At 34.6% G+C, this 20,059-nt stretch overlaps 2 protein-coding genes across 3 annotated transcripts in view; one reads left to right on the top strand and one right to left on the bottom strand.

Moving 5' to 3' along the window:
* The first annotated feature begins 938 nt into the window (after positions 1–938).
* Positions 939–11,358, top strand: LOC110996132 (fatty-acid amide hydrolase 2-like). 2 transcript variants are annotated; one of them, XM_045632893.1, is made up of 12 exons: positions 939–1,237; positions 1,587–1,853; positions 2,133–2,259; positions 2,853–3,024; positions 4,124–4,248; positions 5,594–5,683; positions 5,769–5,914; positions 6,653–6,735; positions 7,932–8,109; positions 9,144–9,266; positions 9,539–9,676; positions 10,709–11,358. In XM_045632893.1, exons 2-12 carry the CDS (start codon positions 1,629–1,631, stop codon positions 10,853–10,855), a joined length of 1,554 nt encoding a protein of 517 aa, XP_045488849.1. In that variant the 5' UTR covers positions 939–1,237; positions 1,587–1,628; the 3' UTR covers positions 10,856–11,358. The 2 variants fall into 2 exon arrangements, with proteins under 2 accessions (XP_045488849.1, XP_045488848.1); XM_045632892.1 differs by having other exon boundaries at positions 939–1,305.
* A 2,039-nt stretch (positions 11,359–13,397) lies between these two features.
* LOC110996130 (S-adenosylmethionine decarboxylase proenzyme) overlaps positions 13,398–20,059 on the bottom strand; it is a 33,723-nt gene continuing 27,061 nt past the window's right edge. Inside the window, exons 4-8 of the mRNA XM_022263664.2 lie at positions 18,513–18,609; positions 17,707–17,864; positions 16,520–16,612; positions 15,883–16,038; positions 13,398–15,080 (exon numbers count right to left, since the gene is read on the bottom strand). Coding sequence (XP_022119356.1) covers positions 14,943–15,080; positions 15,883–16,038; positions 16,520–16,612; positions 17,707–17,864; positions 18,513–18,609 — 642 coding nt within the window. The 3' untranslated portion in view covers positions 13,398–14,942. The remainder of the gene's footprint in view (positions 15,081–15,882; positions 16,039–16,519; positions 16,613–17,706; positions 17,865–18,512; positions 18,610–20,059) is intronic.

Genomic DNA, 20,059 nt, shown 5'->3' with positions numbered 1-20,059 from the left:
AGTTTACTACAACATACATAGTAGGTACTAAATCTACCGCATATTTTACAAAATCTTCCATCTAAAATGTATGACAATTAAAGTAAACATAAGTGTTACAAAAAAACAAAAATTAAAACATATTATATAAGATAAACACACAATAAAATAAAAGTACTGAAATTTTAGGTCAAGCAGACAGAAATCATCAGCAAAACAGCGAATTAGGTTCGAGAAAGTGCTTTCTCTAAAACCTGTGATGTGTGAACCTGCTCAGTTTTCAAGTTTTCAAATCAGTTTTCAATCCGTTAAAATCGCGAAGAATTCGAAGGAAAGGTGCCTGGACTCCTAGGTTTGTTGGTTTTGGCAGAAAGAATTTGGAAAATATTGCTGATTTTAGACCTAGGGAATGAGTAAGGGACGACAATTATTTTAATATCCTGTAAGAGGTCACTGCTCTGTATATGATTCATTAGCAATTCATGAAGGTAACACGGCTAATATTCTCCGATCGTACAGTGATATATGTATATATTTTTTAATTTTAGAATGCCAGATGTGCGTACTATTGTGAAGTTCAACGTAATGTGACGTGCCCGTTAAGGGGCACTCGAAAAAGATTGTTATTAACAGGTACAAAATAGCGACCCTGGCCATAGTTATAACGCTTGACAATCTTAAATAATTACCACATTGGACACAATAATGCACTTAAGCAGTGGCGTATGAACCATATGGTCCAGTAAAAGGCTCCATATTTTGTCCTGTAAAACATGGCGTGAATAGCGAGGGGTAATTTTTCGCGTTGAAATTCCCAGATGAATAAAGTAGAGTTTAGTAGGCTTGCTTTGTAAGATAGTAACTGCAGCTATTTCACGACGTTTTTACCCAATACAGAAGATTTTTTATATACTATGGTTCAAAGTATTTTATTCTGTGATGTTATATTTTCGGGTTCTGTGGATTGCGATTGTGTTTATTTAAATAATTTCCAATTCCGATGTTCCAATGGAAAGTTTTAACTTTCAACAGAATTTTTGAAACAAATTTTTGAACACGTATATATATACAGTTTTACAGTAAATGAGTTTAACCAAATGGCCAATACAGACACGAATTAATTAAAAAGGCTGCTGTTCGTCGTACGATTGGACTTTGTTTCTTGTAGTGTTCACATACTAGTATGAATATATTTCTGCTTTAATTAGATTTTATTATTGTCTACTAAATCCGGTCTTCGGTATATTGTTTTCATTAGGTAATTCCATATATTGTACTATGTCATTAGTAAAAGATAAATCTATAAGGACAGATAATAAGAAAGAGGTAAGATGAAACTACATATTTGCTAATATCATAAAGATTATTTGATATTAAAAAAAGTTGTAAAGTGGATTAGTTTAGTACTCTCATGTGAATAGTATTGTTACTATTGTTACTAGTTTAACTTTGATGAACCCATTTTGTTTTATAATTCAAGCCACACAACTTCCTAATAAGAAATTGTATGTACTTAATATTATATTCTCCTTTCTATTTAATATCTCAAAGCGGCAAACATTACTTTGTAATTCTCAAATTATTAATATAATTTGTATTATTTTCAGTGTAGCAATAATAAAACAAGTAAGATTTTGAAAGGTGTCACCATGAGCTTATTGAAGCAATTATTTTTCTGCTTTCGCTTGTATCTGGACATGTTCATAGATTTTCTATTTTCATTATACTGGGATGGACAGCGTAGAACAATACCATCATTGGAGAAAAAACATAATTTGCTTAAAGAAAGTGCTGTGACTTTGGCCGCAAAGATAAGAAATAAGGAATTAAAATCAAGAGATTTAGTGGCCGCTTGCATTGAAAGGATTAAAATTGTAAGTTTTATCAGTTTTTTATTTCTAAATTAATATCTACTTAGCGACATCTTTAAAGTTATAAAACATCAATTACATTCTTATGTAATTGATGTATACATGAGTTCCACAGACATTTTTAAAAGTGTAAAATTGTTATAATAAGTACTTTTAACTAGTTTCCAGTTAACTAGCTGGACCTAAATTACCTCGACAGCTAGTAATTGAAAAAGTTTTCAAGTTAATCAGGTTTATTGTTTAAAAAATTATTTGTAACAAATTATCGTAATTACTTTATAGGTAAATCCATATTTAAACGCAATAACTGATGAGAGATTTGAGGATGCTTTAAAAGATGCAGAAGAGGTGGATAAAATAATAGAAAAGGGCTTGTCAGACGAGGAATTCGAGAAGAAACCCTTCCTAGGTGAGTGACAATTAAAACTGTACAAGCAGAAGAGAATTTGTATCTAGAAGCAAACCATTTTAAAATATGGTAATATACTATAACAATTAAAAACTATTAATTATGAGTGATAAGTTGTTGTCTGTGTAGATTATTTAACATTTAGTCATTTTATGTTACAAGTTTTATAAGATGGAAAGCATCCTATTCCTATACAAATGTTATTAATTTTTTGTCCGAATCTGAACCCATATATGACCTGTGTTCTCCATGGAAATTGAGATCATTGAAGATTATCATCTATCAAAGTCTATGCCACTTTGACAGGAAGCAAGAAATGAATATGACAGATCAATATTCAAATATGATTTATTGTTACACATCAATACTAAATACTACAGACTACTTACATCTATTCACATATACATAATATTATTCTTGAAACCTATTGGTGCAATCTTCAGCTGTTAATATTTAGAAAAACACGAATGTTTAAATGAAATATGAACAGTGTGATAATTGAATAAATATAATAACAGAACAGAATAGATTATAAGTCTAGAAAATAAATAAAAATAAATTTAGTAGTAAATAAATATAATATTATTGTTAAGGTGTTCCATTCACGGCGAAAGAGAGTCATGGTGTGCTTGGTATGTTACATACACTCGGTGTGACCGCTAGAAGCGGCGCACGCGCAACTGAGGACGCGGAATGCGTACGTCTATTGCGAAATGCCGGTGCGATACCCGTAGCCGTCACCAACGTACCGGAGATTAATAAATGGTGAGCTGAGATAAAAATTGACTGAATATCTGTTTATATGCCAACACAAAAACCCACGAACGATTTCCCAATTCTGGTAATAACAGAAGAATTTAATTTATGACTATTAAACTATTTAATCACCTTTCTAGAAGTTATAGATCAGTGACATGCAATTATTTCAAGGGGAAAGTGATAAAATTTTTAAAGGCGTGATGCTTTTATAGCCTGGGCGAGTATCTAGATTATAAATTTGTCAATAATTCTAAGGGTTTGGATTCGACCAAACAAGAGTAAATCTTAATCTTGGAATAAATCGTAAGTTAATCGAGATTAAATCAATTTTACGTTTTACCATCTACAATTCTAAGAATAGTGGGCCTATTTGGGAATTGTTATTATGCCGCCGTTTCGCCGAATAATGGGGCTATTCCTACATTAATGTAATGGCGTCAGTCAGTCCAATCATCTGATTTCTGTAATTTCACAAATATTTATTCAGTGTTGTAATTTCAAGTCAACGCAACATACTAAATTAATAGTCTGGCATTGTATAATGCAACTTAAATCTTGTCTTATCTTATATCTTTAAACGAGCAATTCTTGTGTATATATATATAATTGGAATCTCGGGATCAGCTCCAACGATTTTCATGAAATTTAGTATACGGGGGGTTTCGGGGGCGATAAATCGATCTAGCTAGGATTAAATGATAGAAAATAACAAGAAGGTGGTGTTCGAGTAGTCCCAATTTAAACTGAAAAATGTATCTTCCTGACATCTATGACGCAACAACACTAAAGCTATTCCAGCATATATAATCTATATTGTTCATATTTCATCATTTTATTAGTATGTAATTCGTATTTATATATAATTTTCAAAAACACAATTTATAAAAAAATAAAAATACCGAGCAAAGCTCGGCCATCCAGGTACTTAGCTATTATGTTAGTTAAATTATGACATTATGTTAATGTTTGTATTATATGACATTTTAAAATTAACATGAAATTTGCATGCCCATATATGTGGCGGATTTTGCGTATTTTTATAATTATAATATTTCATTGTAACACTATCATAGCGAATAAACGATTTTATTTCAATGTGTTTTAGGCAAGAAACACGCAATATGTTGTTCGGACAGACTAACAATCCATACCACACAGGCCGAACTGTCGGAGGCTCTAGTGGGGGTGAAGCCGCTCTTTGCGCAGCCCTAGCTAGTCCTATATCGCTGTGTGAGTATCATAAAATAGTTTCTTTGCGCAGCCCTAGCTAGTCCTATATCGCTGTGTGAGTATCATAAAATAGTTTCTTTGCGCAGCCCTAGCTAGTCCTATATCGCTGTGTGAGTATCATAAAATAGTTTCTTTGCGCAGCCCTAGCTAGTCCTATATCGCTGTGTGAGTATCATAAAATAGTTTCTTTGCGCAGCCCTAGCTAGTCCTATATCGCTGTGTGAGTATCATAAAATAGTTTCTTTGCGCAGCCCTAGCTAGTCCTATATCGCTGTGTGAGTATCATAAAATAGTTTCTTTGCGCAGCCCTAGCTAGTCCTATATCGCTGTGTGAGTATCATAAAATAGTTTCTTTGCGCAGCCCTAGCTAGTCCTATATCGCTGTGTGAGTATCATAAAATAGTTTCTTTGCGCAGCCCTAGCTAGTCCTATATCGCTGTGTGAGTATCATAAAATAGTTTCTTTGCGCAGCCCTAGCTAGTCCTATATCGCTGTGTGAGTATCATAAAATAGTTTCTTTGCGCAGCCCTAGCTAGTCCTATATCGCTGTGTGAGTATCATAAAATAGTTTCTTTGCGCAGCCCTAGCTAGTCCTATATCGCTGTGTGAGTATCATAAAATAGTTTCTTTGCGCAGCCCTAGCTAGTCCTATATCGCTGTGTGAGTATCATAAAATAGTTTCTTTGCGCAGCCCTAGCTAGTCCTATATCGCTGTGTGAGTATCATAAAATAGTTTCTTTGCGCAGCCCTAGCTAGTCCTATATCGCTGTGTGAGTATCATAAAATAGTTTCTTTGCGCAGCCCTAGCTAGTCCTATATCGCTGTGTGAGTATCATAAAATAGTTTCTTTGCGCAGCCCTAGCTAGTCCTATATCGCTGTGTGAGTATCATAAAATAGTTTCTTTGCGCAGCCCTAGCTAGTCCTATATCGCTGTGTGAGTATCATAAAATAGTTTCTTTGCGCAGCCCTAGCTAGTCCTATATCGCTGTGTGAGTATCATAAAATAGTTTCTTTGCGCAGCCCTAGCTAGTCCTATATCGCTGTGTGAGTATCATAAAATAGTTTCTTTGCGCAGCCCTAGCTAGTCCTATATCGCTGTGTGAGTATCATAAAATAGTTTCTTTGCGCAGCCCTAGCTAGTCCTATATCGCTGTGTGAGTATCATAAAATAGTTTCTTTGCGCAGCCCTAGCTAGTCCTATATCGCTGTGTGAGTATCTTAAAATAGTTTATTTGTTCAGACTATTTTATCGACCTGCAAGCATACCACATAACTTAATTTTTTCATATATTGTAGAAATATTTTATTATATCATTGGAAATACAATTGTATCTTATAATTCAGGTTCCGATATCGGTGGTTCGACTCGTATGCCTGCATTTTTCTCTGGACTTTATGGTCTCAATCCTACAGCTGGTCACACTAGTCTTAAAGGTATGTTTTTAGGCTGGCAACACTGGTTAAAAAGTAGTGGTTTAGCCAAGGTCAAAGTTTCCTTAAAGAATATTTTTATTCAAAGGATCGGTACTCCGAACGGGTCTGAACCCTACAATGGCATCCATTGGCTTTGTAAGTAAACACCTGGAAGATCTGGCGCCTCTCACTAAAGTCGTAGCCGCAGAAAAAGCGGATCTACTCGACCTGGATAAGAAAATTGAAATTAAGGTAAATTTTATAAATATACATTGACAGTACGCAATAAATTAGTAGAATTGCAGATTACAATCAATAAATTGTACGTAAATATACGAACGTATACGCTTATGAACGTACTTTGTCTGCAATTTTATATTCTAATACATTAATACTATACTCTGATTTTTAATTCCGTAGAATTTTGACAGCTATCATTTTTTGACATGGCGTTACAACCTCTTTTAGTTCTTGGCCTCAGATTTTTGAATCTGTTTCATGATCATTTTTTAAATCTAATAGGCAAGTAGGTGATCAGCCTCCAGTGCCTGACACATGTGGTCGACTTTTTGGGTGTAAGACATGTCAGTTTCCTCACGATGTTTTCCTTCACCGTTCGAGTAAATGTTAATTGCGCACATAGAAAGGTGGATGGAACATGGTGTAATGGTTGCAGCTCCATACAAACATTGTGTAAAAAAAAACTATTACGATTAAAAAGAGTGGCGGAGAGTTTATTGCCAGTTCTTCTCTTCCGTTCTACGCCCTTGATTTGAGAACTGGCAGTAAATGTAAAATTAGAATCATTTTATATTTCTTTTCTTCTTTTGACGTTCATAATTGTACATTATGGCACCTATATGAATAAATAAATTTTGACTTTGAAAGAAAGTCGATTGGTGCACAGGCGGGGATCGAACCTACGACCTCAGGTATGAGAGTCGCACCCTGAAGCCACTAGGCCAACACTGATCTTTTGTACATTTGTAGGACGTGAAATATTTCTTCACGGAGTGTGCCAAGGATCTGCGCGTGAGTCCTGTTTGTTCTGAACTGAGGAAAGCTATGAGAAGGTATTTTTATTCAGTTTTTCGAATCATATAATAGTGTTTTTTTAAATTTAAATAATGTATAAATATAAAAAGTAATTAATATAAACCTGTTATATCATCAATGCCACATCTAGTAATAAATTCAATCCTAAACCTATGTTTTTGCTTGGTTGACCGTTTCGAGTTTTTTGTCTACCTGCATTTTTGTTGCTGCTTTTGTTTTGTGAATTTTTGTATAGGTACCTTCTGTGCGTTCTAGTAATAATTATTTAGTCTTGTAATGTTTTCTCAGTAAGCGAATTTTGTAATTCATATGAGAAATAAAGTTATTCGTAATCGTAATTTACCCTACTCGTTTTGTTTAATTACAATTTGTGTAGGCAAATAAAAAATAAACATTCCAACTTAAACGAATTAATTAATTTCAACGTTTTATTAAAGTAGACTTCGTTGGTATCTAGGTTATTTATTGTTACAGCAAATACAAATACAGCTGATATGAACATATATATCTTTTGTGCATGTGTTGGTAACTTAAACTTCTAAACAGCTGGTTTCACTTTTGATGAATTTTTTTGTGTGTTGAAGTCGAGACTGATTTACATTATTAGATATTTTTTTGTATATAAGACGATAGCACAACGTCTGTGGAATCCGCTAGTTAATTTATAAGTCTAAAAGAACATGTATAGTTAAATTATACAAGAAATATGCCTACACAAATTTTACACACATTGTATCGGTCATTGAGTACAGTTTCTCTTTCATCGTGCTTTTTATAATCATATAATAGTGTTTATTATAGGTGATTGGGTTCTTAAAGGCAAGGTGTTTTTATAGCGTGGGCAACTACCTAGATCATAAGTTTGAAATTAACGCGAGGAACATCACTTCAGATGTTATTAAATACAAGAAAAGAAGCCTAACGATTAAATCGTTGTATTTTTTAGATAAGAATTTTTACAAATATTGGTGTCTAACTAACTCTGCGCTGTCATTTTTCTAAATGTAAGATTAAATAACTAGTCTTGTTATTCAATAGATCAAATAAATATAATAAAATAAATAAATAAATAAAATCGAAACGTCGGACGATAACTATCTTGTAATATTCATGGCTTCGAATATATTTTTGCACTTATTCTCAATCTCATGTGTGTGAGAGTAATATTCTCACACACATGAGATTGAGAATAAGACTCAATCTCATATTGCAGAGTAATAAAGCGTCTTGCTGACGAGAGCCCCAATTCCCCAACACCGTACTATCACACTGGGTTTAACTATATGTACTCCTTGTGGAGGCATGCTATGACCAAAGAGAACGAACGCTTTGCAAGTCTTCTTCTCGACAATGCGGGAGAGGTTCACGGGTTAACAGAGTTGGGGAAGAAGGTAGGATGTCCAAGTATATTTGAGCATTGAAACTATGGTAGTTTTTGCTGCAAATCACCGCTATGTGGAACCACCTACTCAAGCATTTCCGAACCAATTCGACTTAGATCCTTCATGAAAAGAGCGTAACAAAGGCCGGCAACGCACTGAAACTATTGAGTGTCCATGGGCGGCGGTATTACTTAACATCAGCTGAGCCTTTTGCCTGTTTGCCTCCTGTTATATAAAAAAATTGCATGTCTGTATTCGAGACTATTTTCCAAATTTAGTAAATTAAACACGATTTGAATCGGAACGTATTTTTAATTCTTCAATTTATTTTACAAAACTTACATTTTAATACAATTTTCTTTACATTCTAAGACTTGTAGTGGCAAAGACTCTTATTTGGCAATTCTTTATTATAATATGTTATTAAAATTGAGTTTTATGCAATGGATACATTAAATAGGATTTTAATTATTAACATTTGGGGCTTCAGACAAGTTTTCTACAACAGGCAATTTTATATGAATATTGTCACGCCATCAGAGGCGTTTTTTTCCATACATAAGTCGGTCAAGTGTTTTGTTTCAAGCCCCTGCTTAATTTAGATTTAAATTAAATCATTGCCTCGGTTTTGTTTCTTAGATAAATTTATTTTCGTGTTTATACTACGTATTTGCGTGATGTTCTCACGAGTATGTAAGTGCGTGCTCCTATTTCACCATGCCTCCTGCTGATAGAGGACAATTTTAATTTATTTTATTATTCTTTATTACTCAAGATGTCATATGAAACTTACGAATGTTGTGTAAAAGAAAAAACATGATGATTAAAAAGAGTGGCGGAGAGTTTATTGCCAGTTCTTCTCTTCAGTTCTACTTACTTGGTTTGAGAATTGGAAATTAATGTAATATTAGAAGCATTTAATGAATTTTTTGATGAATAAATGATTTTTGAATTTGAATTTTTGAGATATTTAGATAAACAGCCCATATGTTCCTAACGTATGCCGATTTTTCCCCCATCACTACATTTTCATATTTTTGCAGTTGCTTGGAAAATCTGAATTTACAGCTGCAGCTATTATTAAATTGTTGGATGACCAAGTGTTGCCACCTGTTAGCAAAGAATGGGGAGACAAACTTACAGAGGAATTGAAGAAAGATCTTGTGGTATGTTTTTTTTTTGAAGATAATAAATATATGTACAATGTACGTATTGTATATTAAAAAAATATAATTTTATAATGTTCGATTATAGGAATTTGGTATTATTTGATACAGAGACGTACTCCGTCATTTACGTATACATACGTGCGCAAAGAACGTACTTCCCTCTTCTTCTCTTCTTGTCTAAAAAATGTCTTACTATTTTTTATGTGTTGTATTTCGAATTCTAGAATCTTTTCGAATTCTGGAAACTTAAATTAATATTTTATTTTCAGAACACCCTTGGTACAAATGGTGTGTTAATATTCCCATCGGCACCTCAGCCTGCGCCATACCACTACAGCCTGTATCTTCGGCCATTTAATTTCTCATACTGGGGGATATTCAACGTTCTGCATTTGCCTTCCATTCAGGTATCTGTTTTATTTAAATTTTTCCAGTAATTTCGAAAAAAATCCTTATCCGAAATGTTGCTATTAAATAAATAAAATTAATATATATCAAGACTAATCTGTAAAAAATGTTTTTAGCAATAATCCTTAATGTATATAGAAAGATGATTTTACACGTCACAGACTTGAAAATTATATTATACTAGCAGACTCGGCCAAGCGTTGCTGTGGCTAAGGTTTTTGTTATATTACATAGTAGTAAATTAATCAAGGGAAACCGTAGGAGAACTTATGTGAAACGTTGGTACCACGACACGGACCTAAACTAAACTACCTTTAACTCAGCGCCATCTGTTAGAATTGTATCAAATAATAAACAAATGTTAATGTTATCGTAATTTTAGTAAGGATGCCTATTTTTTTTTGAAAATGAAATATAGCCTATGTCACTCAGGAATGATGTAGCTTTCCAACAGTGAAAGAATTTTTCAAATCTGCCAAGTAGTTTCGGAGCCTATTCAATTCATACAAACAAACAAAAAATCAAACCTTTCCTCTTTATAATATTAGTATAGACTAGGGACCCGCCCCGGTTTCGCACGGGTGCAATGCTGATACTAAATACACTACAGAAAATCTGTGAACGTTGTATATAAAAATGTGGGTTATCCATAAGAGATAGACACATACCACGGACTTTTCTGTAGACCTTTTCAATGTGTACAATACTTAGTACATTATTTTGATAAAACTCGTAGGGTTCAGCCTGCGTTTGCAATGTATGCGGAAAAAATGTAATTATTTACGACATCACATTAGAAACCTCAAAAATAACAGTACTTCTCCACTATTTAATGGATATTATTATACATATGACCCTTCCTCCTATTTCTTCCTATCTATTAAAAAAAAAACCGCATCAAAATCCGTTGCGTAGTTTCAAAGATTTAAGCATACAAAGGGACATAGGGACAGAGAAAGCGACTTTGTTTTATAATATGTAGTGATTTCTTTTGTATAGATTTTGACAACTATATATATTTCCAATTCCAGATCCCTCTGGGCCTCAACGCGGAAGGCGTTCCGCTTGGAATCCAGGTGGTGGCTGGTCCGCGGCAAGAAACTCTCTGCCTGACAGTTGCCAAACATTTGCAGACTATGTTCGGTGGATATGTGCCGCCTTGTACTATTCATGATTAAAATATAGTATGCATATATTGGGGCTTGGATTTGGCTTATGGTTAAAGGTTATTGCTGCATTTATTGACGCTTCAGCGTGCGAATCTTATCCTTAAGGTCGTAGTTTCGATTCCCGACTGTACACCAATGGACTCTCGTTCTGTGTGTAAAATTCCCTCGAAAAAATGGTTTGTACACCCAAAAAAGTCGATGGCGTGTGAGCCCTATTTGCATATTAGATATATAATGATTTTACATGTATATATCTGATGCCCAGACCTAAAAGGTTGTAACGCCAAGGATTATATTTTAATAAAATGTTTACAGCGCCATCTAGTAGTCTTTGTACGAAAACAATATTTTTTTAATGGATTTTAAATATATTAAAAATGTTATATTGTAAAAATACTTTAAATTGTATGAATTAAACAATACTCCATTGATTTGTTATACTCTAATTGGTGATATATTTTATACTGTTGAGGTGAAGGTAATGTTGGATATTTTAATAAACTGTTTTTTTTTTAATATTTTGTTTTATTTGAGTCAGTCTTTGTTGTCCCTTCAACTTTTTGGCTACTTATTTTGGCGCGATGGAGAAAAATGTAAGAGTGAAATTTACGATGTGCGCGCACACCGACACCCGAATTCGACATCGTAAAGTTAGGTCTAGGTGGCATGGAAATCGATAACTATGTTCAAGTTGTATATTCTAGTATTTTTATATTTAGTAAGTACATATGTTTCGCAACAGTACAATTAAACAGTGTGAATAAATAAATATTATTTTGGTGTTTTTAAATCAATTTCATATACGACGGTGATAGTAATTAATAAGTTACTAATAATTTATTTATTTAAATCTTTTTGATTAATTATAATATCGTTAATACTATTATTAATAAAACTGCGTCTTAGTTTCTTTTTTTCCAAACGCCAAAGAAGTATAACTTCTAACGCGTGTACATAACAAACACACTTTTTTTTTCATCTATCTTTAAATTTTAGATAGAATAATAAACAAGCCATAAAAAATACACAAACGTATTTATTTTGTGCAAGAATCCTCGGAAATGCATATATTTGTATAAAAATAAATAATTACTCTCAAAAACTCAAAGTTAATTTCTCGAGGAACCCAAAAGCTGGAAGCATTGAGACAAGCGCTGAAAGTATTTAAAGATCTTTTACGCGACACCTAGCTTTCATAAGCACAGTGTGAGGTGGTGTTAATTCAAATATCGTTATATTACTCAGTTTGTGCTACAAACAACTCAACTCGCAAAAACATTTTTGGAAAAAGGCGCCAACCGTAATAGAATATAAGCAGTTTTTATTTCTTCACCCATTCTGGGTAGACAAAGGGAACTATTGGGCATAGTATTCTTCGTTAGAATTTTAATTGATATGAAATGGAATTTATGAGATGAAATAAAAAGAAACCCAACCTAACTCATTGAATCCAATCACTAAATCTGATATTAAAACAAATTAGTAGCTTCTTTTTACAATATTTGCATGAATCATAAAAACTTCTGTTGTTTTTTTTTAGTAAATACTTTGTGGTTGGTTTTTTCTTTTTAATAGTGCGGAAAGATAAATAAAAAGCACGAGTATGTAATAGCCCTCATCCCGAACGCAATACGTCCCTGCAATACGCACTTTTTCGGCAACTGTATTCAAAAATAAATAAAGCGCTTTATGCCTCACCAGGTCGAAGGCTTTTTCTAAAACCGAACTAACCGGTTGCGCCTCTACGTTGGGATTGCCGCTATCTTTCTCTGTGCAGGGAGCTGAGCGAAAGTCGTAACATCATAAATCAGCTGGTGGCCCTCTGAATACCCCAGGAGCTTGCCGTTGATATGATTTCCATTATTATGGAGAACCGAGATTATAAATACTTGTAAATATGCACAGAAGGTTTTTTCTTTATAGAACAGGGGGCAAACGGGCAGGAGGCTCACCTGATGTTAAGTAATACCGCCGCCCATGGACACTCCCAATGCCAGAAGTCGAATTATAATAATAATAATTTATTTATTGCAAGAATATGGTACAAAATGTTAAGGTGTTACAATCGTAAGTCGTTCGCATATTTTATCACACACAGTGGCGCGCAAATTTATCTTAATTTACATTATTAGTCAAAGTCAATTCTTATATTATCTGTATCGTACATATCATACTTTATAAAATCTATCAATTACAATGTCTCACGCAAATAATCATTCATTGAATAGTACATTTTTTCCAAAAGTAATGCACTAGTCGCTTTTTAAAAACTCTAGTCGTAAGATCTTTTAATTCTTTTGGTAATTTATTGTAAAGTTTAATTGCCATACAAAAGGTATTTTTCCGAAACAGTTCTAGATTGATTCTTGGCATAGCCAATATTTTCTTGACTTAAAAATATGTATGTTTCTGTGCACGAATAAGGATATTTCTAAAATACATGGAAGAATAAATTTTGAGCTTCTAAAGCAATATATTATTTGCACAGACGTAAAAGTGTCTATTGACATGTAGGAAAGGGGTAGCAGGTTTGATAAATGAAAAAAATTAATTGAGAGAAAATGATTTATTGAAATAAACACACCCCAAGCTCGCCAGCGTCTCGGACGCTCCCCACCATCACTTACCGCAACAAATGGACTTAATCTATCTCTTACTCTTATTATTTACAATATATTGTACATTTGTGCCAAATCTATCACTACTTTAACGTCACAGCTACGTCAATAACTTTTATTATCATATAAATTCATATTTCTCTAATATCTAAATATTCTAGAAACATCTTTTCGTATGTCAATTTCGAAAACACGAATTAATACAATATCACTAACACAATGGAATGGTAAAATATTTTTTTTAATACGTTGTCATATGTCAATGTCAAGTTTCAAATACGGATGATGCGTTCCGTTTCACGTTATAACTTGTCACTTTTACGCTAAGTCTGCGGTACGACCTCCAACAATTCAAAATACGAGCGTACTTTTTAAAGGCCGGCAACGCACCCACTAAAAATGGGTGTCTATGGGCTGCGACGGCTGCCTTTTTGGCGTCCCGTAGATGCCCCCCTATTATATAAAAAAAAATTCAATTTTTAAATGCATTTTTAAATAAGCAAAGTTGACAATGTACTTGTCCTATCAATAATTAAAGTACTCTAAGCGCAGACTTAGTGTAATGTCATCTATAAAAGCAGAATTAACGAAATCTGAATTGTCAATATCACTTTACAAATATCAGACTATATCGGATTTTGAACCCTAAATATGGCACCCTGTTACAAAATTCACAGCAGGGTTAAATTTAAGACTACAAAAAAAGTTATTCTATTTAAAACTCTTGAGCAACGTAATTTGTCGCAAATGAATTTGAAGAAAGCTGAGTGACGAAGCGAAGCTGGGTGCATTTTGACAGCTGTCGTATCTCGAAACGTCAATGTCAAACCGGCCTGTCAGCTGCCATAACTATATACACTATCGAGAAAGCGCTATTGGTATTACGAATTTTGAGGTTTTTATAGTAAATCTAGGTTTGATTCTAGGCGATGAATAATTGTTTTTCATAGAACATTTTGCCTTAAATAACTCACAGAATTCTAACTATAATACGTTCCTTTCTACGGTACTTGAAATCTAATGCACTATCTAAAGCACCAATAGCGTAAGCGTTAGCGATAGTCATAGCGACAATTCTGAGATGCAAACTTTATTTAAATCCTTCATAATCGCTTTATACACCTGAAACTGAAAGATAAGCAAATTGAAGCGCACGTATAGAACTCTAGGCCTTTTAATCTAGATTTACAGATCCAGACGAATTCCAGGTCTGCCCTCGCCATACACTACGACATCTATGTTAAGGGTTGTTAAGAGCTACTCCTAAGAGTCGTCTCTGGGCGTCATGCCCCACTGGCCCGGCACTTGCAGGCCAATATCGCAGACACGATCCGCCTCAGCAGGGTGGGGCGGAATCGGCAGGGCGGGTCGTCGTAGACACGCGGCGCGGTACAGGCGAGTATCGTGTGAATGTCCCGAGCGGGGGTTTTGGGGCGAAAGCGCGGCGGGGCTGGGGCGGGGCGGCGTGGAGCGCGCCCTCAGCTCGGGAACTTGTTGTAGAGCGCGTAGTGGAGCTCGTAGCCCGAGAAGCGGCAGTGCTGGGCTTCCTTCTGCTCGAAGCCGCTCAGGGAGTGGTAGGCCTTCAGCTCGGGCAGTGGTTCGGTGCCAGGAGCGTCCTGCAAACATAGAAATGCTAGTCTACTCAAAATTAATTTAGATTCCTAACATATTATAAATGAGCGTATTTAAAAAAAAAAGTTGGAAGTTATATATTATTATACTTCTTTGGCGTAACAAGGGAAAAAGAAATCTCTCCGAAAATATTATTCTACGTTTGCAGAAAAAACGTCAACAACTATAGAAAAATCTAAAATGTGGACTATAGCTAACTTCAGGGTGTCGGTTTTTTGTGACAGTGTGCGCATCGTAATACTCATTATTTTTCCCTAACGTGCCAAAAGTATTACTTCAATAAATATATTAATAAAGTATAAATGGTATAAGCCTAGACTTGTATCTCTTTAATAGTCAAGATTGTACATTTGGGGGGTTGTGGTCTAATTCCCCACGGGGACCAACCGGGTTGGGGAATGCTTTTTTTTTTATAAAAATATAAAACCTTCAATGTAAATGGGGGAGGCCTTTGCCAGTGGGCACACAGAATCAGTTATCATAGAAAACAAAAACAATAGATATAATGTATATAATATTTATTCTGTTATAAGGCTATAAATAAATAAATAAAATTTCTTTTGTTAATTGTTTTTCATTTTTTGTACTCTACCCTCTATTAGTGTTTCTTTATCGTTGTCTCTCATTAGGGTTGCCTGGAAGAAATCGCTTGTAAGCGACAAGGCCGCCCTTTGCCTTATAACTTTTGTAACTGTTTTTTTTTAATTTTTTAATTTTTAAACTTGTTTTTGTATAAGGCGATAAAGGATAAATAAATAAACAATAGCCAAGATATCTTTAACTTACCGGCGTATGGAATATGGTGAGAATAAACTTGGCCGGTCTGAAAGCGGCGAGCACAGCCCGTAATACGCGATCGTAGCGCTCGACCGGTACGTTCGACTCGAACGAGACGTACGAACACGACCGCTCGGGTGTTATATGGATGGTCATGTAGTAGCCCTGGAATTTGTCAGGTGATTATAAAAACCGTCAAAATTTTGACTTTGGTTACTATCTTTATAACTCAAACTCAAAATATCTTTATTAAGCTAATGCATAAATTTTATCGCGGGCATTGAGCGCGGCGACCGAATCAAGAAATTCCGTAACGAAAATAACCTAACACACTATGACGCAATAATGGTGCGCCCAATATGCATGGACACTTATGAACGTCAAAAAAAATTAAATTGTAGATTTACATTTACTACCCGTTAAGGGCGTAGAGCGGGCAATTTTTTTATATTTTTAATATTTTTTATAGGGAAGTAGTCTTGTGTACTAATTCACTCGCCACTATTAAGTACTAAACTGCACCAAGACTCATTCGATTAGTTAATTAGATTTCAATATTTTCAATTATAAATTCAATTGAGCCTTTTAAAAATATAATTTTGCGAACATTGATTATTATAAAAATTACATTTGAATAATAACTTACATCCTTAGCAACTCCATTCATAGAATACCCGCAGGGATCAAAGAGATAGTCGTCGATCACCATTCCTGGGATTATTTGGTCAATTCCCGACGCCTGTTAACAAAACATTACTTATAAACGCTTTTTATAGTACGGGTAAACAAGCCTACGGGAACCCCAAAAACGCCCACGGACACCCAGTTTTAGTTGATGCGTTGTCGGCCTTTAAGGTACGAGTAACGAGAATATTCCACAGTTCGTAAAAGAATATCTAGCCGAGCATATCAACTTATTTAGAAAATATTTAATTATACATACAATGAAAAATCACAAACGCGTGCGACTACGAATGTTAATCAATAATTAGCAATACATATATATAAACAATTGAAACTGTATATTTTGACATATGATATATAAAGAACTAAACTGGTGGCCAAGATTCAATGAATGCAACTGAGAAAGACAATTTAGAAGGTGGAAAGACCAGATAAAGGAAATAGCAGGTGGTACATGGCAGATTGACACAATCCAGACAGAAGTGAGTTTTGAGGAGGCCTTTGCCAGAGGGCCTATTATTATGAAAAAAGTTATTATTATATTATTGCGGATTTTGTCTTGTAGAAAAAATTTAAATGAACTGAAAAACGTAAGAACATTTACACATGTTTTAATTCTAAATTAATGTTTCACTTTTATTTAAAATAAAATCAAAGAATCTGCCATAAGTAGCGCACTAAGAATGTTGACACAATTGTTTTGTAGTATATTAAATAATCGTTAATTTGTTAAGAAAGTGGTTCAATTAGATTAATATAAAACTAGGCATTCATGTCATAATAATTATCATAATGTCATAATAATTATCATAATGTCATAATAATAAGAACAGTAACGATATTTTTAATTGTTGTCAATAATTTGTGCCTTAGATTATTTAGACCATAACCACTGGTGTTGGTCTAAATAATCTAAGGCAACATATAAATAAATAATATAAATTAAAGGTTATCTTATTGTTCCAAATTAGGGTTGCCTGGAAGAAATCACTTGTTAGCGATAAGGCAGCCCCTTGCCTAAAAACTTATGTTACCTACTTACTTTTTGAGAAATAATGGCAGTGAAGTATAAATAAATAAAGTTTCATGTTTGCTTTGAATGTTTTCCTATGTACAAAAAATATATAATTGAAGACTTTATGATTATACCTTAGTCGCCTGCGCGGAATCAGCGGAATTAGCCCGTGTGAATATATCCATGACGGCGGGGTCCAACTCCGACATCAGTATCTCTATGGTTTGGTCTGGTTCGGGAATTTCTCGATCAGTCACTTCTCGCTGCTCCTTTTCAAGCGCGTCTACTGTTCCTATAAATGAAGAAGAATATTACAGGATGTAAAACATCGTAAAAGACTTAGCTTATCTACTAGAAAGTGGTAATCTGGTCTGATGAAGTAGTTCATTCAAACCACTGCTGTGCAAAACTTCTCTTTATATACTTTCGGAAGTCAGGCAGAGAAGGATCACGTAAAATTGGTTTCAGCAACAAACTATTACATCGTTATGGACCTTGACACTGGATCCGCATTTACCAGGGCGAGTGTATTAGTCGCTTCTCTGATTTATACCGGCAGCTGAATTTCATCATCAGACGTCGAGGTAGAATACAAAATTCCACAATTCCAATAATTCGACTTAGTGTCCTTCAATAAGAGAGCGTACAAATTCTTAAAAGGCCGGCAACGCAGTCTCGAGCCCTCTGGCATTAAGAGTGTCCATGTCGCGGTATCACTTAACATCAGGTGAGCCTACTGCCCTTTTGCCCCCAGTCCGTCTTTCCACCCCTGAGCGTCTATTGAAGTATTTCTGAACCACTTTGACTAATGTTTCTTCGAGAGGAGAAAAGGAGAAATGCGCAAGCCTTTAGCGTTGAGAGTGACCATGGGCGATATCACTTATCAAATGCCTCCTGCCCGTTTGCTCTGTTCTATATAAAATGCAATGCCCCAATTTACCTTCAAGCGGCAGAAGCGTGTAAAGGTACCAACAGTCCTTCTCAGGGCCCATGATGTAAGCTCGTCCGTCACCGAAGAACGAATCCAGAAGTTCGACCTGAAATGATAAAATACTAATTAATTTGCTACTGCAATGATTAAACTTTAACAGGCTACAGGCAGGATATATCTGATAAGAATCAAAGGCTTTCAGTTGCCGAGAAAATTGTACATACATTTACGCAATGTAGCCTGGTCAAAATACTCGACTGATACGGATGGAATTTCGTATTGTTTCGACGTCCGATGATGTAACACACACACAGGTATTTATCTAAACGAATTTGTGCCCGTATTAGAAAAGCAACAATCCTTTATCCTATATATCCGTCACATGATCATCTTTTCTCATAGGCAAGTACGATCAGCCTTCTATGCCTTACAAGCTGTGGACTTAGTTCTAAGGTATGCCGGTTTCCGCACAATATTTCCCTTTACCAAGCGAATGTTAAATGTGCATCCAATGGAATTTATATAAGACTGGTTCAGAGTCGCACGCGCAATCTACAAGGTGTTATATAAAATATATGCTAAACTATTAGGTTACGGAAAGAGTGAAGTGGAAAGTGACTAGAGAGCAATGGAGTAGCGGTAAAAGAAAAGATTCGCAAAATACGAAGTGACCACGGCGAAGATCACCGACGTTGTAAAACCACGTCTGACAACTGCCATCAAAATGGGTAGGATATTGCAGTGTGTAGAAAAGATATACCTACCGCCAAATGAATGGATGGACTACCCTCAAATACAATTACAAGAAGACAAAAGCGATAGACTGACGACATCTTAAAGGTTTTGGGGAGAAATGGATGGTAGAAGCAAATCACATCTAAATGGAAAGTTCAGTAGGCCTTTACCCAAAATTGGACCACAACAAAAGAAATTACAATAACTAACATAGACTATGTGAATAATAAACTAACACCTATTTATTATATAAATATGTTACGTGTTCAGTATATACATATGAAGACAATTTGCTAATGGTGATAATAATGACTTCCTTTATTTACACCCAGTTAATCTCTTCATAGAATCGTGTTATTGACACTTCTGCGAATCAAGAAACAGTAGTAAACAGTAACATTGAGTTACAGTGTAAAATTTGTTATTAGATTTCATTTGTACGTTTGTAATTATGAAATCAAATTATCATTTATTCATGAAGAATGATTGCTTCTAAATTTATAAGAGATAATACAAAAATACGTTTATTATGAAACAAAAGATAGACAGGTATAACTTATTCCGCGTTATGAAATTCGAACCTGTAGGCATCTCTACTCATCGGCAAAGAAGATAGAGGGAGATGATGATTATGAGACTATCATTAAAAACTTAGAAACGCCAAGATTTGTCCACAAAGCGTATCACAGCACTATACTGTTCTGTAAAAAAAATATTTCTTTTTTTTAATTGCACAAATTTTTCTATTAATTTTCGAAAGAGCTGTAGCAGTAGTGCAAGCATATATTATTACAATCAGAACTATTTATTCTAGATAAACT

This window comes from Pieris rapae, chromosome 21, assembly GCF_905147795.1.
Source record: "Pieris rapae chromosome 21, ilPieRapa1.1, whole genome shotgun sequence".
NCBI lineage: Eukaryota > Metazoa > Arthropoda > Insecta > Lepidoptera > Pieridae > Pieris > Pieris rapae.
The sequence above is the reverse complement of the archived record's forward strand: the minus strand, read 5'-3'. Positions and strand labels throughout refer to the sequence as shown.

Coding starts and splice junctions, on each gene's coding strand:
- LOC110996132 (XM_045632892.1), top strand. CDS start 1,258: ATGTCATTAGTAAAAGATAAATCTATAAGGACAGATAATAAGAAAGAG. Junction 1,306..1,586: donor GGACAGATAATAAGAAAGAG/GTAAGATGAAAC, acceptor TATTATTTTCAG/TGTAGCAATAATAAAACAAG. Junction 5,684..5,768: donor TGGTCACACTAGTCTTAAAG/GTATGTTTTTAG, acceptor TTTTATTCAAAG/GATCGGTACTCCGAACGGGT.